This window comes from Telopea speciosissima, chromosome 4, assembly GCF_018873765.1.
Source record: "Telopea speciosissima isolate NSW1024214 ecotype Mountain lineage chromosome 4, Tspe_v1, whole genome shotgun sequence".
Taxonomy (NCBI): domain Eukaryota; kingdom Viridiplantae; phylum Streptophyta; class Magnoliopsida; order Proteales; family Proteaceae; genus Telopea; species Telopea speciosissima.
In genome coordinates this window covers 58,070,254-58,095,958 of record NC_057919.1, presented here as the reverse complement: position 1 = coordinate 58,095,958, position 25,705 = coordinate 58,070,254, and the positions used below count along the sequence as shown (strand labels likewise).

Here is a 25,705-nt window from a genome sequence, read left to right as displayed (position 1 = left end):
ATTGTGAACAAATTTTTGTGCATCAGAAGGGAAGGGCATATGAGAGAGTTGACAAAATTCCTTTCCCAAGTGAAGTTTTAGGCGATCATAAGAGTGTTTCTTCCATAGAAAGGTAGAACAGTCCTCTCTTTCAAGGACTAAATTTGGGACAAAGAGAAGGTTTAGGCATGCAGAGTTTGCTAATCCTAAAGGACTTGGTTTTAAGTCCATGGTCCTTTTATCAATGTTCTTCATTATTTGTATGTAATTAGGTTGATATTTAGTCATCAAACATTGGTTCCTAGTCATCCATAGAAATAACACATAATAAAGCAAACTAAAATTATGAAAGACGAATCTTTTTTAGTAAAGGTGGAAGAGGACAATAAATTTTCAAATAGAAGGGGTAATGAAGGAGCTTGAAGATACTCTGACCTTAACCCCAAAAATCATGCTACCCATATCCTTTGAGGAATTTTTATTGTATGCGGTTCCCTGACCGGTACAGTTCTCTAGTGCCTCTCACAAGAGGAGGGTGGATCCCACTCGGGCAGAGTGTTCGGTCAAGTGCCCTGGATGGGTCCCACCCCCCTCTTGTGAGAGGCACTAGGGAACCGCACCGGTCAGAAAATTGTAGACGATAAAGATTCATCCTTTGAGATAAAGGGCAAGGCAAAATGAGATGCCAATCGAACTCTTTATCACAAACGCAAAAAGTGCATCGATCATTAATATTTAAAAAATGCCTCAAATAAGCCTTAACAACAATGCCTTTATTAAGAATTTGGAAAAATAGAATTGACTAACACCTTCTAATTAATAAATCCAAAATCTTATCAACTTATTGAGTATAATTCGGCCTTGCCACCCCAAGATATGTATTTGGATATTAAGGATTCCAAAAATTTCTCCAAATACCAACAGAGATTTCGGAACCTACTTTCTTTACTATTGAGATTACATGAGAGGTACTATTTCAAGTCCAAGAACCCCTCTTAATAATATTATAGGATTAAATATTTGAATGTGGAAATATTTAGCCCTAAGAACTTGTCCCATAACAATGATGGATTATTGACGAGTCTCTAACCTAACCAACAAAGCTTCATTATGGGCAAAATTCAAACGAAATCCCAAGCCTCCCTCTTGTTTTGGTTTATAGACAAGGGATTAAAGAAAGTTTTTTCTAACCATATCATTCCCCCTCCAAAATTTAGAATTGATTTTGTTAACAACAACAACAAACTAAGAATTGATTTTGTTAACATGCCTACAAATTTTCTTGGAAATAGAAAACATGACATAAACAGGTAGAGATAGAGCTTAAAACCGATTTAATGAGAATGGATCCCCCTACTTGTGAAAGCAAGAAAATTTTCTAAGATTACTTTGAATCCTATCAAACACTGTAGCCAAGTGTCTTTATTGTGCTCTACTTAAGGGGATGCCAATGTGTACCCAATACCGTATACCGTTACCGTTTCCATACCAAATTATCTATACCTAATCGTACCAAATAAATCCAATATGGTATTGGTATGAGATAGCTGTATCAAGTTGGTATTCAACATAGTATCAGTATGGACATAATATTGAAAATACACCATACTATACTAAATAATACCGAATCGATTTAGTACAGTATTGGTATGAGATAGATGTAATGAATCAGTATTGGGTAAGGTATTGGTATGGGGTATATGTGTAGTGTACCGTACCAAAACCATACTGATATCCCAAAACCTTATCTGTATCCTAAAACTATACCGGTATCTCGAAACCATACCATTTGGCATCCTTAGCTCTACTAACCAAAAGAGGAGCCCCTAGATATACAAAATCTGGTGATATCTCCCTCATCCCAAAATGTCGGCATATTTGTTGTTGGAGAGAGAGACCGAGAAGGGTATTTTTACTAAAAAATACTTCACTTTTGGCAACATTAACTTGTTGACCCCCCAGATATTGGAAAAGTAAAAGAGTGGCTTGAATTGACTGGATGTCAGATAAATTTGTGTGACAACATAAAAGTGTCATCAACAAAAAGAAGTTGGAAAATTTTCAGGGCAGATAAATCACACCAAAGTTCTGAGAGACCCAAGAATTGGAAAGCCGATAGCATGCCTTTGACATGAATAATCTCATGTGCAATGATAATATTTTTAGTAATCTACCTTCCTTAATAAAAACATATTGAAAAAGAGCGACAATTCGATCTTACATGCCTCGAACAATTTTTGTTAAGAGTTTGGATATGACTTTATAAGCTACCGTACACAAACTAACAGGTCTAAAACCTTCAAATTTAAGAGATTTGTCTTTTTTAGGTATTAAAGTTAGGGTGTGATTAATCTCACAAGGAAGATTTAAAAAGATAAAGAAGTAATAAACAAACTTCTCAACATCATGTTGAACAAAATCCCAACATTTAAAAAAAAAATAAAGCTGATATTCCATCATGAGTCAAGTGGACCTTGGTGCAATGGTAAAGTTGCTCTGTTGTAATCAAGTGGTCATGGGTTCGAGTATCTGGAAACAGCCTCTCCGCAAAGCAAAGGTAGGACTGCGTACATTATTACCCTCCTCAGAGCTTCGTGCACTGGGTATTCCCGAATTCCATCATGGGTCATGACTAGGTGCTTTAAAAGAATCGATGCTAAACATAGTCTCTAATCTCTTCCAACGAAGGAAGAGAAGTTAGCATATGATTCTCAAATGAAAAAAATGAGAGGTTGAAAAAACAGGAGCAAATGAGGATCACTGGGATTAGAAAGAAAAAATAGTATTAGAGCATTGCACAAAGATATTAGCAATCCTAGGGATATCAAAAACTAAAACCCATTCACCAAAAAAAAAAAAAAAAACCTAAAACCCTATCAATGTCCTTAATACATTATTTTTTTTTTTTGTAAACAGGTCATTAATACAATCAATAAACCAAACTATGACACCACATTAGATAAACCCATGGCAATATGATTTGAGGGGCTAAATCTTTTCCCTCCAAACTTCTCATCAATCTTAAGGACTTGATCAAAGTCACCAATAAGAAAAAAGAACGTAAAGATAGAATTAAGGAAAGAAGATAATTCTTCATTAAAAAACCCAATCCATCAGCAGCTGGGATGGGGGTATATAGCCCAACCAAAGTCTCCCCTCCAAATCCAAGGGCTCCAAGTCATGAACAGAATCCAAAAGAGGAAATTTATTTAAAATACAAGGCCAAGATTTTTCATCAAGGGCTTTCAGTTTTGTTTCCAGCAAAAAAATATAATATCAGGTTTAATCTGGAAAATATGTTTTTTTAAGATTGTAAGAGTGTGAAGTGAATAAAGCCCCTCTGCATTCCAACAGAAGACAATCATCAAGCCGAAAAGGAAAGAAAACAAAGCTGAACAAATGATAGAGAGAGCAGAAGAAGAAAATCAAGAGAGAAAAAGAAAGAATACGGTAGGAGATGATGACATGGTTAATACACGAATCAAATTCAGGTCATAGATTGACATCCGCATGTCTGTTCATGGTGGAAACTGAGTCCAGGTCCAGACATGGTGAGTCTTCCTACCTAATTCTCTGTCTCATGACCGTACTCGCATCATGTGGGTCGAAAAATTCTTTTTCCATTGCTTATCCAGAGAAGTTTTTGAAGGATTCATAGCTCCGATGATTACAATTGTCTGATCAATGCAATAAGTTTTTTAGATAACTCATCAATTTAAAGCCAAGAATGGAATGTGGGAAGGGGGGGGGGGGGGGGAAGAGGGAGGGGAAGAAAACTGAATCATTAATATAAAGAAATATGATTTCCACCTACACAGACTGCACACATCACATTGTAATTTTCTTTTCATTTTCCCCCTTACTGAACTTTATTTTCTTTGCTATACTCTAATAACAACTGCACACATCACATCTTCACATTTCTTATAACATACTAATTGTTTCAATTGTTCCTAAAGAAGTTGAAACCCCACCTCTGTGTCAATCCATCTACAATATTGTTGGTTGGGTTCCTCTCCACCGTCAAGGTGGCTCTGGTCTCACCTGAAATGTCCACATCTTTTGCTGATGAAGTGCCACCTGTAGATGACTTGGGATCACTCAATGACGTGCCACTTTTAGCAGAAGTCTCCATGCTTCCCATTGTGGGCTCACTTGCATCTTGCGAAGGGCTTTGACAGACCAAGTCCTGGGTGGCGGTCGGTGAAATGGAACCATCATCCATCTTTGAGAGCCTTGAGTTGTGTTCTGTGACGGAAGAAGTTACTGGGTTTTCCTTCTCTGAAGATTCAGGTGAACTGGCGCTGACATTGGATACCTGCTGCTCCTCGTGAGGATGTCTGATCTCCATGTCTTTTAAAGACTCGAAAACTGCTGCCATTAACATCTGCATCATATTGAACATTCAATATAGAAAAATATGGTCCAGAAGAAAGGATCTCTCTCTCTCTCTCTATATATATATATATATATATATATATCGCCACTTGTTTCAGTGGACTAAGCCCTCTCTATGGAGCAGCCTCTGGTCTGATCCGTAGGAAGGGACAGATGTGAGCAGTTGTCCATTCAGTGAATCCCTGTCCAACCTGAGCCTCCTCGCTTTACAGTAGAGTATCTTGCCAGACTCAGTTGGGTTAAGGCGGCTGTAATTGAATGGTTAGGAGGTGTTATCCATCAGCCCAGCATGTTGATTTGGGAACAAGGTGAACTCCCAGTAAGTCCTATGAACCCCTTGATAGAACGTGTGCGAGATATTGAAAGCAAAATAATTAAAATATGGGATAAAATTAGCATGGGACTTACCCTTTCTTCCTCTTCAATGTTGCATGGGAAATCTGCTATATTGTCGAGTGGGTACTCCACATATTCATCATCATCATCATCATCATCATCACCATCAATTGTGGTTGGGACATGTGGACCATAGAGATCACCATTGGAGAATTCGAAGCTAATCAGTCCAGAAGATGAGGCAGGCTCCTTTTCACTTCCTTCTTTCTGCAATAAAAAATGATAGGGTCTCGACTCTCAGTCCATTGGTAAATGAAATAGTAGTTTTGACTACAGATAAAAAGGCAGGCCACCTAATGACTGACATCCAATCTAAACCATCTGCATTTTTTAATATGAAAACATGAAACCATCAATATATCTTTTCAAAATAAAACGTAGATAGAAGCAAGGAAAAGAATAGAATCAAGGAAGAGATGGAGCTATACAATCATCATTGTTTTTGTGCTACTAGCTGCAGCCCATCCAAGAGGTGGTTCACTGACTAAAAGGAATAGATAGATGTAGCTGTTGATCACCATTTCTATGATGTCCAACACCACCATATTTTCATTAGATTCTTTGGCAGCTCTCCAAATAATTGGCTTAGGTGTCGCAGTCATACATACTGACTGAGAACAGAAAGAGAATTTTTTTTGGGTGGAGTTGGGGGGGGGGGGGGGGGGGATCCTTTAAACTACAACTGAAAAAATACCAAAGCAGCAGCAAAATACCTCTCCAGATTGTTTTTCTTTGGAGGGAATATCAGAAGGGACCTGAGAAGTATTGGAGAAACAAGCACTTGGTAAGTTCGACAATATTACATACAAAACAAAACTACACAATATTCAATCTTAAAATATTTTATAACGATGTCCAAAGTCATAACTTCAGTCAGATGTGTTAATCATAGTACAAAACTGCATGACAACATGCTTACATATACCTCAACACAACTTAATTGACCTTGAGCAGCCAGACACAGGGGTAGCAGCCTTAAACAAGCCACCAAAATTCGAATCTCTAACCACCCTAAACTGTCTACTTCCTCCATGATTTTGGATTAGCTAATCCTAAAATTTGTGTTCTGAAAAACTGGGAAGGCATCAAGTTGGCCATCCCTCAAAGCGACTGGATCCAATAGCCCTTTTCCCTCTCTTCTCCCCCACTCCATCCTGTAAAAGATATCAAAAAGAGGAGAAGGGTCGGGGAGGGGGAGACACCTACCAATCCTGACCCATTTCTAGTCTTAGACTGGTTAATCTGATTCTAGATAAGTTTATTTTGGGCATTAAACCAACCAAAGCCAGAGATTTACAAGGATAGCCTCATCTACGTAAGGTTTTAAAACACAAAACACAGAAATATGTGTTGTGTTTTTCAATGTTCAGGTGACTGCATCTTTCACTGAATACTTATAAGAAATAAGACACATGCAATGCATTAAACTGGAGCCCCTTTACTAACCTCTGTCCGACTCATGGGTCTTATGGCACGAAGTTTTTTAATGGCATCTTCTGTGCTTTTTGCTGCTGATTCTGCAATTAGTAATCATTAATAAATCAATTGGAGAACAGAAAATCTTCTAAATAAAAGGTACAACAGAAACCAAACTGAAAAAATAGACGTGATAAGAGGGATATGCCTGAAGTTTCCGAAAAATTATGTTCTATATGTCCTATTTCATGCATCGCATCCCAACTTCCCTGCAAATAAATTTGTCGACTCAAAATTAAAAATTGGCACCCAACATTTTCCAGCAAAATCAAAACCTACAACCAGGTTTTTTAGTATTCATCTACCTTGCCAAAGTAATCGTGCATGGTCCCAAAATAATTTCTCTCAACTGCTTCCTTTGGAGGTTGCAAAACATTATGAAAGAAGATAGTTATAGAATCAAAATAGAATTGAGGACGCGGGGAATTGTGATCTCCCTCGAATTTGATGATATTTTTGTCTCCCTGTTGAGTAAATGAGTTGAAATTTAATATAACTGCAACACATATATTAAGCAAATGGCAATACATTGGCATAAGATGCGGGGAAGATTCCAAACCCCCTCCCCTGTAAATTGAAATGGAGGTATCTTCCTTTTCCCTTTCATTAATGTACTTTTCTCCTTTACAAATTGAAAGAAAAGAAAAAAGGAAAAAAGAAAACTATAAGAAATTAACCTATAAAATGAATGAGAAGAGTTTCACATTAGTAGAATTCTACCAATTTTCATTTTTTGACAAGTAAAAAAGTAGAATTCAACTTTTAAAACTATAAGAAAGGTTGTTAGTAAGATAAATCACAAGTTAAAATATGCATCATTAGCCAGTACAGAGCTATTAAGATGAAATAATGATTCTAAATACACATCACTGCAAAACTTATGATGCTATTACGATTTTTTTTTTGTGGGGGGGAACAATTAATGTCAAGTTGGGTATATACCATGAACAAATTGCATGGATATAACTCATGATACTTTATTTAAAATCTTTGAAACTTTGTTTCCCTGAAATTGCAATATATGAGCTAAGGGGTCAACTTTCTTTAAAAAGTATTCATAAGATTCACTGATCAGAACCTTCATGCCGGGTGATTGACAGACTAGGAAGTTTGCTGCCAACGAAAAAAATTTAAAATCATAGAGCCACAAGGGTGCATCTGTCATTTTGAAGGTATTACTGCATTTATTTTTTATTGCGTGTCTGTCTGTTTCCAGGTACAAATCATATAAAAGGAAAAATTTCAGGAAAAAGATTATGTGCGTGTGTGCGTGTGTCTATATATATATATTACATGGTTTTTGCACACACACACACAAAAGAAGAAAGAAAAGAAACAGAGCCTCTATATTCTATTACTATAAAATAAAGGTTCGACTGGGTGTAAATTTCGTCCCTTTAATAAATAGGAATGCAAATGACTAGATTGATACCAGCAAATAAAAAATACAAGTAGCAAAAGTGTGATGCAAAATTGGAAGATAAGTTAGAAAATATTTCTAAAACTTTTTTACAGCAATTTTCAATGTGCTTAACTGCTTACCACATAAGCCTCATATATCTGATCAGAGTGGTGAGGAAGAATAAAATCATCGTCGGTGGCATGACCAAGTAAAACCGGGACGAAGCAAGACTTTGCGACCTACAATAAAAATAAGTTACAATCAGACTTTTTTTTCATGACCAACAAAAGAAAGAAGTAAAATAAAGACAACAGGATAAGTCCTTTTTACTGGTACTGGTTTTATTTCATTCACATACTCGTTCATTTAAAACTTGTCCTAATACACCAAAAAAGGCAGGAACTCCTATTTTCACTACGGGTCTTAAGAAGTGCAGTACGAAATGAACATGAGAGGGAAACCGCCTAAATGTAATAAAGCTAAAAATTAACATTGGAACCTACTATTATGGATCAAAGGAGACTGAAATGGTGATCCAGAACTGAAGACTTATCAGCGTAGGAAGTCCAAGAAGAACCAGGCCTAACGTGGCCTGGGTCCACTTTGTTTTAGTTTAAGTTGCTTTGTTTTATTTTTAAGTGCTTTAAGTTAGTTCTGGTTGAATCGGTGGTTCACTGGTTCAATTTAAGTTGTTATTTTATTTCCTTTTATAGTTTAAAGGGTGGGACAGCATGTAAGGGGGACGGTTAGGGGGTATCCTAGTCTACTTAAAAATGTTTTTAGTTGCTGTTATAAATAACAGAAAGAGCACCAATTGCAGCTCACCATTTTTTACTCTACAGAATTTTGCTCTCTTGGCTGTGGTGAAGTTGTGACCTGCCTGTAGCCTGGTAGTGATTCAAGGTGACGATTAGTGGTGAAACCAATCAAACCTTGTGGTGGGAAGCCCAGGTTGCCGCTGTGTTATTCTCTTAAACTCTTCTTATCAACTCCATTCAAGGTACAACAGCGGTACTACCATATCTTGCAGCAGAACCAGCAGTACCCACAATATACCTTTCCTACTCTTGATGGGATTTCTGATAATAGGTCATCTACAGGTCTGATCAATATCCTGATTCCATACATCTTCTTCGGTCAGTGGTCTTAACTTTCTCCTACAATCAAGTTTTGATTTTTCTGTTTGAATGCAATATTCCTATTCCAAGTTGGTTCAGTACTTGCAATTTTAGGAGGTTACTCAAGAACTGAAATTTGTTGGTCTATTGAGTCTCAAATCAATAGCATAAATTGATCTACTATTGGGTGTATTGATGCTGAAACCTGATTGTCAAAAAGATTTGACTGGTCAAACGTGAGGTCTCTTACTCCAACTAGGAATTGACCATTCCAGCAGATCCAACCCTTGGATCAGGCTGAAACTTTCAGTAGCTATTCTAGGCCATTAGAGGAGAGCTTGACATGCATTATCTGGCCATCTAAGTTGTTGATTTTGTTTTATGCAATTTCTCTTAAATCTGGAAATTGGTCTATGTTTTCGAATCTGTTTTGGTTGGTACTGGTTTTACATATCAGAAGTCAGAACCACAATAAATGGAGCCTTACCAGTAGAGCTTAATGGCTATAGCTTAAAGTATAACAGATTCCTGTTAAAAAGTAGAATGCCAATAGATAACTAGGTCCAGGATCCTTATAAAGTAAGCTAAAGCATATCTGAGATGTCTAGGTTTTCTAAAGGAAACGCTGAAGGTTTTCGAGAGGGGGGGGGGGGGAATCATGATATAAGCTCGGGACACATATCTGAAAGAACATATTATGCAAAGAAAGTTTCGCTGGTTTCGATAGTATCTTTCTCTTCCAAGGTTCTTTCCAGAGTGCTCCTTCCCTTTTTTAGTTCCTTTTACTTTTAGTTTATCTGCATAATTGTTTTTACTAACACTTCCATTAAGGATGAAAGAAAAGGAAAGGATGAAGCAGACAGAAAGCAAAAACTGGTCATTCAAAAAAAGGAGTAAGCTATATCAAAGGATACAGCTTGATATCCAATTAGTTCCTGAATCTAAGAACTTCAATGAATTTCCTGGAGTCCCCTGCATTGATTCCACTTGAAGACATGGAAGTCCAGTCACTGAGAATACTCCAATTAAGCATACTCCTCCAAGTCAAGTGCTTTGACTCATTTGACTCTTCCTCATTCATATAGTAAAGCTGGAAATTATAAAAATAAAGTCAAATACATGACGGTTTGTACCTTGGGGTACAAGCACCAAAATTCTTTTCGTTAAGACCCTTTTGCGCTGACTCTTAAATAATGCTTCCCACCAGCAAACATAATTACTTTATAAAAGATTTCAGTTGACTTCTATGACCAAGACAGGGTCTCTATGTATCCTGTTCATGTGAAATCGCCTAGAGATCACTGTGGCTGCGGTTACGTAGATTTAAGTCACAGATCAGTTCACGTAATTACTATTATGTTCCATAATTAATATAAAAAACCAAGATTCTATACTGTTTCAACTAATCATCCAGATATATGCCCAAAATGGTACAAGTAACAAGCAGGATACAACCTTAATGGTGTTCAGGTCCATTATATCAAACTTTGCCCTTTTCTGGATAACTTTACGCATGTATTGGATTGCAAACTTCACCTAGGGTAAGCAAGATAAAAGGTCACATCAGGCTCAGAAAAAAATGTCAATAAAGTTAAGATCAGTAAAAATAGATAGTGCAACACATATATGCATTAAGCTCAAACATTGGAGAAAGAAAAGGGTTATTTCTTATGAGCAAAAGAATAAGAGTACTCCCAGTTGATATATAGTACAAAGGAAAAAATGGAAAATATCGCCTTAATATTCATTTTCTGAAAAAAGAAATAGCTAAACTACCCATTGGTCAGAATAGATAGATAGCAAAAATACTCAACTTTTGGAAGCAATATAATTTCTATACAAGGTAGATAGCCATCCCACTGACGTTTCTTGGGCTTTTAAATTTACTTTCATATCCTTCTTCATCGCAGTAAGAAGTTGCCAATTATAGGCAACATTCACATAAGGCTGTAAATTTCCTTTCAAACCCTTTTTTCATTGGCATAAAAATGCTGATATCTCTCTTCAAATTCTTTATCCTTTCTCTGCCATTTTCAGGGAAATGATTAATCCAACGGCCAATGATTCATATGGAGAGGATCCAACAACCATATCTAACCCATCCTCATCTTCCTATTTGGTGAGCAAGCCCACTCTCTCCTGCAACTGTCAATTTCAGGTGACATTCTGTGTTTTACAGCAACATTTCATTCTCTAAACTCAATACTCCGTTGATTTGGACATATGCAGTTCTTTGGTTCCCTGTGTCGGTTGGGTTTTGGCGTTGCAGTATCTTCTCAGTCGGTTTTTTCATATTTTTTTTTCTGGAAGCTTGGATTAGTTGCTGAAGCTCCCCCCCGATTGGAGCACTATCAGAACTTTTAGGTGGCAAAAACAGGGGTGGAGCTAGAAAATTTTGGCTTTTCAGTATCTTCTTAGTGGGGTTTTCCTGCGATGGTTTTGATGTTTTGGTAGCATGGCATAGTTATCAAGGCATCTAGGCGACCCAAGGTGTTGGAGAGGACCTGGAAGTCAAGGCGACACCAACAACGAGCCTAGGCGACCTTCCAGCAAAGGGCACCTGCACGCCTAAGCAACGCCTTGACAACTATGTTGCACAGTTAGCCAGCAGAACTCTAGTTTATGGTTTGATTTCTCATCGGAGAAATATTGGAATGGTAGGGTGGAGATAACAGGGGTTGCATTTGATTGGTGAAGCTGAGATGAAATCCTATATATTCAGTTATTTATTGAAATCTTTTGGTTCTCTCAAAAGAACTAAAAAGAACAACAAAACAACCGGAGATAAGAGGGACTTCAGCCACATGGCGGAAGGATTATTGTTTGGGTTTCTGTTAGTGCTCTCAATTGTTTTTGTGTGTGATCCTTCAATGTTCGATTTTGAACTTAATTCGGTATATGGGGTATGGGAATTGTTGCTTTTTATTTATTTTTATTAATAATAGTCTTACAAGATTTATAATCATGCCCACAACAAAGAGTGCATGGTCATTTTGGATGTCTTCTTAGAATCCTAGAAGCATGACCAGGATGATGGATCTAGGGTTTACATTGATTCATGTTTTTTTTTTTTTTTTGATAGGTTTGATTCATGTTCTGTTTGCTTGTATTTGTAGAGGAGAGTGGATTGGGTGGAGCAGCTGATGGATGGTGCGTCTTTGTCAAAAGCTTTTCTCATACAATGAACCGGAAGGGAATAATACCCGTGGATCCAGTTCCAGTCGGAAATAGAATGTAGGAGCAGCTCGGAAGTGGTGGGGAAATGGCGGTTTGTAATTTTTGGATGCTTTTGAAGAAAACCATTAAGTTGGGAAGAAGATGCTAAGTGTTGAACGGTCGCATGTACAAGGCACAAACAGACATATGCATCTCTGCCCAACTGACCCTGCTAAAAATGTGTTCTTCAAGCTCTCCATGGCTTGATGATGCAGATAAATTCTACTCCAAATAGTACCATCACAAGAAGGAAGAAGCTAGGCCTAAACTAAGTTCATTTGGTTCAGGCCAGACCCTCCAGTCCTAAATATTCTAGCCTAAGTTTCAGATAACTCTAGTCAAGATGGGTCAAGAGTAATTAATTCATGTGTGCTAAAAAAAAGATCAATTAATTCCAGTCCAAGACTTAGTCAAGAAGTTTCAAGAGTAATATGTGCTGAAAAAGAAAAGCATTAACTAGTTAGTTGTAACTATTATCTAAAGTAGTGAAGTCTTATTTTAGTCAATAGGTCAGTTTCCTTGTTAGTTGTAAAAGACCTTGAAAATGTAAAGTTCATTAATTGGTCAAAAAGTCTAGGAGGAAGTCCCCACAAGAGCCTAGAACCCTCCTAGCCGCTCTATGCTGCCGATAAGAACAGAATTTGAAAGATCTTGGCTTTGCCTACATAACTGTGAGTTACAGAGTTGCTTGGTGAGATACAGAATTTGAAAAATCTTTGAACAGATTTCGGGTTGGTGAGATTCGAACCAAGGCCTGGGTGAGAAGCCTTGATCATATCCCTTTTATCTTTTCCTTGTTCCTGTAATTTTTGAGTTATTAACCTATTTGTGCCAGAAGGTGTTTGGTTGCTAATCATAAGGAACAAACAGCGCATAAACTGGTGTCGGTTTTACTGTTAGCACTTCCCTACAATTCTATCAAGGATTGTAATTCTGTTGTCAGGGACCTCACCGCTTAGCATTGATTGGGTTTAGAGGGTCAGATACTAAGACCATTACGCCATTGAACAGAAATTGGGGAAAAGGGGGTTTGATGGTCTAACTACACCGTTCAACTTTCCCCTGAATTCAGAAGTTTCTTTTTAGTGTTTGGGAGGCATGGGAGGTCACGATCTATATTGTTGTTGTATTCTGGAATTCAAAATCATGAGGAGTAAAAAGGGAAAAAGGTTCAACAATGACAAACTGGAAGACAGTAGTAAACACCTCTAGCAGGAGGTGTCAAGTATTGTAATCGATGTACACCTTGGCTATTTCTTTTCCTCACTTGAATATTGAGAGTATTTTCTCATAAAAGAATAATTGCAGGAAAAAAGCAGTAGTGAAATATACAACATTAATATTCCTCCAATAAGCAAGAAAACGGTGATGATGTCCAACAAGGTGAGAATGAGATAGAGGTAAGAACAAGTGTACAATCTATTCTATTGCTACAGAAACTAATATTTAGTGCAACACAAAATTCACATCACTAGTTAATTACTTAATTTGGTTGATGGGACATATTCTCGCCCGGTTCCAGGTTTCGACAGGTTTCATTTTAAGGCTAAAATGAAGGATTAAAAAAAAAAAAATTAAAGCTAAAATTAAAGTTTGCACTGGTCTGACATTGGCCAAGCCCAATGAAAGATAAGGCCTTGCAGAAATAAAGTACATGGCCTAGCATAATTCACCGTATATTACACATACAGGTCACATTATACGGTATTATATTGCATTATACAAAAAGTACCCTATTGTCTTATTATATAATGCACAATCTATTTATAACATCAACTGTATCATATTGTATCATATGTTGAGCAAGGTGTTGTGAGTGTTGTCATTGTTGTCAACACACACACCAGAGGATGGGTGTCACTAACATGGATAAGGGCGAGTGATCAGTCGTGAAGAAGAGCACATGATGCAACAGTGACACTCAATACACTCTTTTCGATGCTGAATAGAGATGCGTCGACCTCAACATAAGGATTCTTGATATCATTCAATGTCGACTGCGCCTTATCAAGCAACGACCAGAGGACATTCCCTGTCGATCAGTGTTTCTAAGGAAGTCGACTCTTAATGTGTTCTGTTTGATACCACATGGAGATTTGCTGACGTCGACTAACGGCTGGTTGACTTCGGAGACACTCATCCGACGTCAACCAAGCCTCATCGAATGTAGATCCGAAGCACTCGACGTCGAATGTGGTTACACATGGTTTATTTTCTAAAGTCATCATGTGCCATATATAAGAGGGTATTCTTGTGCAAGAAAATTAGAGGAAGATACCCAAGAACCCTTGAAGAGAACTTTGAAGCCACACATTGAAGCCATCAATCAAACAATTTGTGAGAGGGGTTCTTCAAGTTTCACAGTCAAATCAACAAGGGTTGTGAAGGAACGAAATGAAGAGATTGAGAACAAGCCAAGGGTTCTGTAAGAAGTCAAGAAGCATTCAAGCCTACATAGCTTGCTTGGTTGAAGCTCAAGAAGTGAAGAAGAGACGAGTGTGAGTGTGAGATAAGGAAGAAGCAACTTGGTTGTAGGTAACCTATTTATTTTGCTTTCTTCCATATATTTGTAAGCTTGACTGTATTAGCTGTTTGATAAAATACCTGAGACAGTTTTGTGATTATTTTGAGACATCCTCGTATTTCAAATTAAACAAAGCATTGTAAGCTATCAAGTGGGTGCTTGATAGAGGAGTAGATGCTCCTTCGTAGTGGATGCTACATAAATTTGAGGCTTGGTGCTCCTTGTAGTCGGTGCTACTAAAATTTGTATTTTGCTTTATACCCAGGATAGATTTGGATTGTAGTTCAAGTAACTATTTGCACTGTGGACGTGTGTTTGTGTGATTGCTTTGCCTACAAGTGCCTCTTGACTAGATCATCTCTTAGAGGAAGAAGTTTTTTGCAGTCATTGATTCACCCCCCCTCTCAATGATGGTGTGAGTTCAACAATTTGTATCAGAGCCTGGTCCTTTTATTCGGCTAAATCAGCCAAGGGAGATCCCAGTGAACTCAAATGACATCTGGTGAAGGTTTTTCTTTGAACAAGGCTCCGTTGTTCGATGGTACAAACGACACCTTCTAGAGGATTAGATTGGAGACATATCTCAGTGCTTTGGGATATGATGTTTGGAAATCCATTTTGAATGGCTATACCCCCATCTGCTACTTTCCCCACTGATACAACAAAGAAGAAAAAGTATGAGCATGACCCCAAGGCCAAGAATGCCATAATGTGTGGTCTTTTAGACAGTGAGCTTGTCATGGTCATGGGCTGCAGAACTACCAAAGAGATTTGGGACAAACTGAGAAGCATGCATGAGGGTGATGCCAAGATCAAGGAAGCAAAACTGTAGACACACCGTGCCCAGTATAAGGGGTTGAAAATGAACGAGGAAGAAGAACCAAAGTTTGACTCAGAGGTGGAGGAAGCAAGAAGATCCAAGTCAGGAAGATGGTACAAAAAATCATCCTGAGGAGCAAATCGTTGGAGATCCTAAGGTTGGAGTTCAGACAAGGCAAATGAATACCAACACTTATTCTCTTCTAACTTGCGTAGAACTCAAGAATGTAGCTTAAGCAAGTCAAGATGAAAACTAGGAGAGAGCTATGGAAGAGAACTTAATCAAATTGAGAGGAATCAAACTTGGGAGTTTGAGCTAAGATCAACTGACAAAAATATGATTGGTACAAAGTGGGTCTTTCGAAGCAAGTTAAATGAAGATGGACAAGTAATTCGGAACTAGGCAAGACTAGTTTGCAAGGCATATACTTAGGATGAAGGCATTGATTTTGAGGAAACTTTTGCTCTAGTGGCTAGATTGGAGGCTATCCAGATGTTCCTTGCATTAGTTATGTACAAGAACTTCAAAGTTCACCAAATAGATGTGAAGTCAGCTTTTCTTAATGGTACGCTTGAAGAGGAGGTGTACATAAAGTAGCCAGATGGATTCCAATTAGGAGAAGATCCCAACAAGCTGTGCAAATTGAATAAAGCCTTGTATGGACTGAAACAAGCCCCCAAAACATGGTATTCAAGACTTGACACATACCTTTGTCAGCTAGGATTCAAGAAGGGGATGGTGGACAACAACCTCTACATCAAACAAGAAGACTGCAGCCAGATCATTGTTGTGGTGTATGTGAATGGCATCATTTTCGGAGGCCACAAAAGAGGAGTTATGCAGAGACTTTGCTGAGAGGATGCAAAAAGAGTTTGAGATGGCCATGATAGGAGAACTATCATACTTCCTTGGGTTGCAGATAAACCAGTCGGAGGATAGAATATTCATTCCTCAAATCAAGTGTGTGAAGGAGATGTTGAAGAAGTTCATAATGGAGGAGGTTTGCAACGCAGTTAACACTCCTATTATAACAGGATGCAAGTTGAGCAAGGACAATGAATACACATCAGTTGATCACACTACATATAGGTTTATGATTGGGAGTTTGTGGTACTTGACAGCTACTAGACCAGACATCTTGCAGGCAGTGTGTATGGTAGCCCGCTTCCAGTCAAGCCCAAAGGAATCACATGTGACAGCAGTAAAGAGGATATTTCGATACCTCAAGGGGATTATAGTATGGTTTGTGAAAGAGAGCAACGACTTCACCCTCTCATCATACTCAAATGCAAATTGGACAGAATGCATTGATGATAGGAAGAGCATTAATTGAGGCACATTCTGCCTAGGCAACAATCTAATTGCATGGCACAATAAGAAGCAAGAGCCAGTCTTCCTATCCACATTTGAGGCAGAATATATAGTGACAACTTCATGATGTCACCTAGTATTGTGGATGAAGCAAATGTTGAAGGATTTGGGGCATACACCTCAGCAAGTCTGTCTCAGTATTCTGTGATAACACAAGCGCGATCAATATCTCAAAGAATCCGGTAATGCATTCACGTACCAAACACATAGTTATCCGGTATTACTTCTTGAGAGAGAAGGGTGTTGAAGGAGAAGTCAAGCTGGAAGTCATTCCAACAACAGAGCAAGCAGCAAATTTTTCACAAGCCATTGCCCAAGGAAGGTGTTTGAATACCTTCGCAAGAAGTTGGGAGTGGTTACTCTTCCCAAGTGCTGATTTGCGCAGAGGTGCATATTGAAAGGGGGAGCATGTTCAACTGTTATATTTTTGCTCTCGCATGGACTCAGGGGGAGTCTATTCTGCGCCCTTTGGTATTGTTGTCAAAGGGGGAGAGAGAATATGAATGCCATGATGTGTAGGGGAATCCAGTTTCAGGGGGGGTTTTGTGGTTCTGTGGCCTATGTTCGTGTGTTGATGCACGCATGCGGACAGGCTGTGTTTCTGGAGGTTTTTGGAGTATGTGTTGAAAACAATTCCAAAAGGGGAGATTGTTGTGCAAGGAGTTATGAGTGTTGTCATTGTTGTCAACACACTCACCAGAGGATGGGTGCATCGCTAATGTGGATTAGGGAAAGTGATCAGTTGTGAAGAAGAGCAGATGATGCAACAGATTTTGAAGAGTTCGACAATCAAATACACTCTGTTTGACGCTGAATAGAGATGGGTCGACTCTCAATGCGTCTGTTCAACATCATGTGGAGATTTGCCAACGTCGACTAATGGCTGGTCGACACTCATTTGAGGACCACCAAGCCTCATCGAACGTCAAACGCAGCTACATGTTAATTTTCTTAAGTCATCATGCACCATATATAAGAGTACTGTTGCATATGAAAAATAGAGGAAGATACCCAACTCAAGAGAAGAAAAGAAAAGAGTCTCTCCAAGAAGAACCCTAGAAGAGAACCTTGAAGCCATCAATCAACAATTTGTGAGACGGATTCTTCAAATTTCAAAGTGAAATCATCAAGGGTTGTGAAGGAAAAACGTGAAGAGGTTGAGAACAAGCCAAGGGTTATATGAGAAGTCTCAAGAAGCATTCAAGCCTTCACAGGTTGATTGATTGAAGCTCAAGAAGTGAAGAGTAGAAGAGTGCGAGTAGGAGATAAGGAAGAAGCAACTTGGTTGAAGGTAACCTATTTATTTTGCTTGCTTCCATATATTTATAACCTTGATTGTGGTTAAGCTGTTTGATAAAATACCTTAGTCAGTTTTGTACTTATTTTGAGACATCCTTGTATGTCAAATTAATCACATCATTGTAAGTCATCAAGAGGCGCTTGATTGAGGGGTAGCTGCTACATAAATTTGGGGGTTGGTGCTCCTTCTAGTCAGTGCTACTAAAATTTGTATTGTGCATTATACCTGGGCTAGATTTGGATTGTAGTCCAAGTAGAAATTTGCACTGTGGACATGGCATCATTGGCGAACCAAATATATCTTGTCTCGTGGATTGCTTTTCTTGTGTAGTTGTGTGTTTGTGTGATTGCTTTGCCTACATGTGCCTCTTGAGTCATGACCGGAGCGGAAGAAGTTTTTTGCAGTCACTGATTCACCCCCCTCTCAGTGACGGTGTGAGTTCAACATCATATATAGGACTTTATGCATTACTAACTTACCCTCATTATCTCTCCGGAGGAAAGGGGTAAATAAAAAGGGGAAAAAAAGTTTCGAATTGGAATGGTGAAGCTTGGGCTGGCCCAAGACGGCATGGCCTAAATTTTTTCTGGCTGCCTTGGGCCCAAGGGTTGGGTGAACTCGCCAACCTAGGCCCAGGCCTGGCCCAAGGAAAACAAACTTAGGGCATGCAAACTCAGCCCAGTAGCTCCAGCTGAAATAGAGCCCTGTTTGCACCAATGATTAGTTATAAAATTTGCAAAATGGTATATTCAATTATTCACTTCAACAACTGAAAAGAGAGAGAAATCTTGATAAATATAAGGAAACTTTTCTAACAGTATATGAGTAGCAAACCAAGAGAGCTACCAAGATGAATTATCGGACATTCCTCAGATATGTGTGGACTGAAAATGTAGAGTTTGACCAAAAATTTCATTGACCTCCACTTCACAACTTGAGGAGAAGGAATACCAATTGATACAGTCAACCTATAATATCTTTCTTAGTTTGCACAACCAGGAATGAGGCAACAATGTTAGAACTGTTTAGAAGGAAGTATGCATATGCCAGTAAGTAGTCTTCTTCATTTACTTTAAAAACCTAGACATGAACAGATATCCTTTTTGACAAGAGAAAATACCAGAAGTTTCTGGCAAAAGCTCAATTGAAGCATCTAAATATTTATCTGAGAAACATATCTACTTACTGTGAATTTCGGTACACGGAATTTGTATCTATCCGCAAGTTCCATCATCAATTCAACCAAATCAGAAAATGGACTATCAAGAACCATTCCTGCAATTGATGGATCTTCAGATCCATATATCAAGCTGCGAGTAACAACATCAAAGTGTTTGCAGGTAACAAATCAGATGATCTCCATTAATGTTGGAAAAACAAGACGGGTGTATAACACGAACATAGGAACAGATCAACCAAATAAATAGTCATAAACTTTAACATGGTCTCTGAAAATAGACTGTACTAACAAACGTTGCAACAGAAGCACATCATGACATCAGAATGAAATATAATTCAAAAACTGTATATTTGCTAATCGGCAAAAGTTTCTCTGGCCAGGCACGTTCAAAGGGTATCTATGGATAAGTACACCTAGTTTTGCCATGTGGAAGGGTGATGTGGCAATCTCGACCATTGAATATCCAGAGAAGGGTTTCAATAGGCCATGTGTTAAGCTTCAGATTCGAATTCAATCGTAAACCCCCCATGTTTTGGCATGCATCCTTCGGTAGTCTAAGCATTCATGTGCATATAATATTTATGAAATGTGATTACCCCAAATATAATATATCAAATGTGAGGTACCCCAGACATAGTTTCTCTAAATGTTAAGTACCCCAAGTGTAATTTTACCCTAATATTTATAGATAAACATTTCGACACTCAATCAAGATCCCAAGTTCCCGTATGAGAAACTCAATAATGAATATAAGTATATACCATTAGAAACAACCAACCTGGTGAATTCACACAAGCGATTTAAATATAAAGGTTGACAACTACTTGATCAAACCATGGGTTCATATTAGGTGCTACAGGACCTTTGGCTGACTGAATCAACCTCCAATATCAATATTTCAGCCTTTGATAACTGTGGCATAGATTTCTGAATGTGGAATAACCATCTTTTCCAAGGTCAATATCACATCATTGCTTTTGATACAAATAAATGAAATTAGGTGCGCAAATTCTAAGCTCTCTGTGTGCAAGCCCAGTCAAGAACTGATAGCAAGAAGGATACCTGGTCACAGCTCCCATAGAACGGCCCCACAAACCAATGCAAGACACATTACCATCTGACCGCAAATAATCAACCACAGCCTTCAGATCTTCTTTCTGTAAAACAACAAAACCAGGTCAGATTGCACTAAGAGAGAGCAAGGCAGCTATTGTTTACCACTATCACCATCATGTAAGTTAAGCAAAAGGCTCAATCTCTCAATTTTGTATTCACTTGATTAAGGAAATTGATTTAAATCTGTAAATAACAAGTTATCTCAACTTTCAAATTCATGAATGGTGGGACCACCATTCATGAAGCTGACCCCAAATAGTTGGGAAATGGCTTTGTTGCTTGATTTTCCTAGTTACTTAGGCACTTACTTCATTCCATCCCAAAGTAACGTGTTCTCCTTCAGAGAGCCCAGATCCAGAAAAGTCAAGGGCGAAAACTGTAATGTATGAAGGCAGCAAAATTAGAGCAGCTTCACTGGCATCTGCTCTGCATCCACTGAGACAATCAAGATATATTTCTTGTCAGTAACAAACTCAGTTAACAAGTAGCTGCAAACCACACACACACACACACAAAAATCCATTTCAACCAATGAGGACCATCTAGAGCAGAAACTTCATGTGCAATCCTACATCAAAGGAAAAGCAAACAGTCATGTAAAGGACTGAGAAGGAGGAGATTGATATTCCACTTGAACTCAATGTCTGGACCATTATCATTCAAGACTTGAAGCCTGAAAAGAAGAAGCGTGCTCTTCCGGCCCAACCGGCTTTTGCATGCTATTCCTTCTGCCCTGATTCAGGGCTAGTTTAAATAAGCACTAGCCAGGCTTACATAGTGACCCAGGGAACTAGCTCTTCTCCTCAACCTGTTCACAATTGGAGAGAGCTATAGAGTGCACTCTTTCTATGCTTTATTTACTTATTTTAAAGGGCGGGCTTTCCCCTCAACAACTTTACCCTACCTACCAACAGACTTCAGTGCTACTTACTCATAAGCCGGTCCTTCTTTTCTTCATTTGGGTAAGTCATAAAAGGGCGTACCCAGTACATGAGGCTCCCGCCCCTGCGGGCGTCTGGGGAGGGTCATGCCTACAACAATTTTGATAAATAAAAAGGACTCGCATTTTTGTTGGGCGATGTGGCTTTCTCCCCTTTGGATTATGATCCATTGACCAAATAGCACTGAACTGACCCAAGGTCCAGTAATTCACTTCAAAGCTCTAGGACCGGAGTCGGAAATCAACCACCATCCTCCTGGATTAGTTGGAAGAGTTGGTTGCTATTCATCTAAAGGAAGTGGTTCAAAATGGGCGGTCCTGCCAAAAAGGGGGGGAAATTGCTGCAGGTAAAACCCAATGGACTAGACTAAAGCTCTAGGACCAGAGTTGGAAAACAACCACCATCCTCTTGGCTGAGTTGGAAGAGTTGGTTGCTATTCATCTAAAGGAAGTGGTTCAAAATGGGCGGTCCAGTCAAAAAGGGGAAAAATTTGCTGCAGGTTAGACCCAATGGACTAGACTAAGGCTCTCTTTGGTTGGATTTTTATTTCAATTTCAGGGAGCTAATTCAATTTCTCAGCCTGTTTGATATGATTTTCGCACCCAATTTCAGAGAAATTGAAATCAAGTTACCAATCTCTTTCTCATTTTGGCCACATAGGGACGAAACATCGCTTTTGGAATACATTTCATAGCCTTAAAAACCCTTATCATTATCATAATCATCATCATTATTAATATTATTATTACTCATATTTTATTTAGTGTTATTATTGTTGTTGTTGTTGTTATCACCATCATCATCATCATAAATAGGGAGAATCTATTTTAAAATTGAACTACCAAATGGTTTCCTTATTCTTGAAATATTTTCAATTGACGCAACCAAACAATTTCAATTTCTTGACCAACAAAACTATTTGTTGACTTAATTTAAGAAATCAATCTGAAATCGAAATAGAAATCCAACCAAAGAGAACCTAAGAAAACAGTATGCTTTCTAAACATAGTTCAAGAACTCGCTAAGATCTCGTCGAGATCTTGGTAATATCTCGGTTTTTGAAAAAACAGACAAGATTGAAGGCGAAATGGAGAAATACAGTGTCTCAGCCAAGATATCAAGACCTCGGTGGGAATCCTTGGTATACAGACACTTATTTATGCAAACTTTAGTATACAAACACTTATTTATGCCTGAAAGCAGGACAGACTCTTACTTGTGCCAAAAACCAGAGGACAGGCACTTATTTATGCCTAATATCATTTAAATAATGAAACAATATTTGTTATTTCGTTTACTTAGGATATTATTCATAAATAAGCAAATACCTCCTATTTGAATCCAATAGAAAGAGTTGAAAAAACAAATTCCAAAAGGATAAAAAGTCAACCCCCCCAGTTCAAGAACAAAAAGCTGGATTTACGGTAGTAGGTGCAATTTTTCAACTTTTAAATGCTGGGATTTTTATTAAATCAAAAAATTCCACAAAACTTAATATGTTAAAACATTGCTAAAAACCAAAAGTGCGGTAAAATAATTATTTGTTTTGATGTCTAAAAAAATCTTTTCATTCAAAACGATTTTGACAACATTCACGCACACCAAATCAGGTTTGACCGAAACATAACTCCTTCAATTTAAATTAGATTTGCGCAATCTTGGATTTATTGGAAAGCTTTACAACTAAGCCATCAAACAAATCCAAGATTGCTTAAATCTGATTTATATTGAGGGAGTATTGTAAAGCTTTCCAATAAATACAAGATTGCTCAAATCTAATTTAAATTGAAGGAGTTATGTTTCAGTCAAACCTGATTTGGTGCGCATGAATGCTGTCAAAATCGTCTTGAATGAAAATATTTTTTTAGACATCAAAACAAATGAATATTTTACCGCACTTTTGATTTTCAACAATGTTTTTCCATATTAAGATTTATGGAATTTTTTTATTTGAGAAAAACCTTAGCATTTAAGAGTTGAAAATTGAACCTACCGCCAAAAATGCAGTTTTTGTTCTTGACTTGGGGAGATTGACTTTTTCTCCTCTTGGAATTTGATTTTTTAACTATTTTTATTGGATTCAAATAGGGCATATTTGCTTATTTATGAATAATGTCTTAAGTAAATGAAATATTTACTTAAATGATAGTAGGCAAAAATAAGTGTCTGTCCTAGTTTCCCACTAAGTCAAACTCTTATTTGGACTTAGATTTTTCAAAATCTGATAGTGTCATTTTGTTTAAATGGGCCAAAATAGGTTGTATATCAACTTTCATGACCAAACTAGGTCAAAAACCCACCGAAACCATCAACCGGGTTAAAAAAAAAATGCACCAACTCGCCGAGATCTCGGTCCAACTCGGTTTTTTGGCTGAACGAAACCAGTACCGAAACCGAGTTCTCGAACCATGTTTCTAAATAGAAGATCCTCCATTCAATGGGGTCTTCTAGAAGAGATCTATTACTGCTCAAAGAAACATGAGGAGTGGAGGAAGAACAATGATGTAAAAAACCAACCTGATGAAATGTTCTGGCTTGTTCTCTATATTTTCTTTGACCATCTAAAGAATATAATAGACCATGCAATTGCAAATGTCTGATGGAATGGATCTTTTATAATATGATATCTTCTAGGTCCAATATATAGAATTGAGTCGATTTAAAGGAATATAACAGACCATTGGATGGATACAAAAGGTTTTCTGCTGTCCTTATAGCTGCACAAATGAGGCATGTGAATCCTTTTTCTTAATAGGTCCTATAGATACTAAATGAGTAATCACAGTCATCCAATTTGAAGTTATTTATTCTTTTGCATTATATCACTCTCTCTCTCTCTCTCTTTTTTTTTTTAGGGGAGGGGTTGGAGGGGAGGACAGGAGTGGGAAAAATACAAGTGGAGAAAAATTAAAAAGTTGACAAGGATTCTAGTTCCCTATCCTTTTCATATTTATGATTCCTTCAGCAGTGGTGCTCCCAATAGAAGCTGTTTCATCTTTTTTAACCTTCTTTGTTTAAGGTTTCTTATAATTGCAAATCTACTCCTGGCATGGCCCGACCTAATGGACAAGATATTCTCTGTTTACTCATCTTGCCTCTCCCATGGGTACCCACCCCAGCTGCGCTGAAAATTTGATAAGCCCATGAATGATCACAGGGCAAGTTGTGTTTGAGCTGGGCAATATTTTAAGAGGGTTACACAAGGCATAGGAAACCAGACTCCCCATTACCATCCTTAGGAAGAGAGCGTTATAGATTAGGGTCAAAATTGAAATTGGATATAATCTTTGTTAACAAAACAGGAATTTCGTGAATGGCTTGAATGATCAATGAGATCAGTCAAGCTCTCTATTTATAATAATAATAATAAAATAGATTACAAAGAGAAACACTGTTCACGATACTATTCACAACACTGTTCATACGAACAGTGTCACAGCCCAAATTACAATCCTACCCTTGTTCAAAAGTACATAAATAAAGCATAAATAAAAAACCAAAAATACCCTTATAATATCGGGTAACACATCTCAACCATGGTATAAAATCTCGCGAAATATCGGCGATATATCGCCATATTTCGTGAATCTCGATATGTCCGAGATACGAAACACTTCCGAAACATAAAAATACAATATCTCGTCGATATATCGTGATATATCGACGATATATCGTGGATCTCACGATATATCGCGAGATATTGTAAAAGTGACAAATAGTGTCACACTAAGGGCCTTATAATTCCATATTTCGCAGCTCTTGGTCGATATTTCGACCGAGAGCTGCTGAAAATCAAATTTTCTCTCTTCTTCCTCCCTTCCAAGCCTCATCCAAACATTGTTGAAGCTCCTTGTCGCCGGGAAGACGTCGGAGGGTCATCTAAGCTCATCATCCAAGCCTATTTTCATTATTTAAGGTAAATTCTATTTCTCTAAAACTATTTTTTTAAAAATTTTGTACAAATGTTGTTGGATGTTGATGATATTAATATATGTTAGACACCGGAGGCCGATCTACAGCCTCACGGTGTCAAATTTTTTCCCATATGTATTTTTTTTTTTTTTCTGATTTTAAAAATTCATTTTCCTACAACTAAAATAGGAAATAATTAGGGGTAATATGACTTAGATGGTAATGAATTAAATATATGTTAGACACCAATGGCCGATCTACGGCTTCACAATGTCGGATTTATTTTTCTGCTCTTAAATAATTCTTTTAATTTTCGAAAATTAAGAAAAATATATAAAAATTAAAAAAGCAGAAATAAATAAGGAAAAATATGAGTTTTAAGTTTAAAAATAATGAAAAAAATGAAAGTTATTTCTATATGTTTTGAGATGCATTACATGTATATTATGTTTACTAATTTTTGGTTTTGTTGTGTTAGGTCAATACTTATATTAACATTATATATAAAAAATTGGTTTTAATTATGTGAAAAATATATGGGTTAGGGGAAAAATAT

General features: G+C 37.7%; 1 protein-coding gene across 1 annotated transcript in view; it reads right to left on the bottom strand.

Annotated features, from left to right (window-relative positions):
* Positions 1-3,737: 3,737 nt before the first annotated feature.
* Positions 3,738-25,705, bottom strand: part of LOC122658346 — a 38,983-nt gene continuing 17,015 nt past the window's right edge. Inside the window, exons 4-14 of the mRNA XM_043853262.1 lie at positions 20,605-20,731; positions 20,243-20,337; positions 19,187-19,310; positions 10,225-10,305; positions 7,792-7,890; positions 6,555-6,713; positions 6,398-6,458; positions 6,220-6,290; positions 5,487-5,528; positions 4,786-4,980; positions 3,738-4,366 (exon numbers count right to left, since the gene is read on the bottom strand). Coding sequence (XP_043709197.1) covers positions 3,923-4,366; positions 4,786-4,980; positions 5,487-5,528; positions 6,220-6,290; positions 6,398-6,458; positions 6,555-6,713; positions 7,792-7,890; positions 10,225-10,305; positions 19,187-19,310; positions 20,243-20,337; positions 20,605-20,731 — 1,498 coding nt within the window. The 3' untranslated portion in view covers positions 3,738-3,922. The remainder of the gene's footprint in view (positions 4,367-4,785; positions 4,981-5,486; positions 5,529-6,219; positions 6,291-6,397; positions 6,459-6,554; positions 6,714-7,791; positions 7,891-10,224; positions 10,306-19,186; positions 19,311-20,242; positions 20,338-20,604; positions 20,732-25,705) is intronic.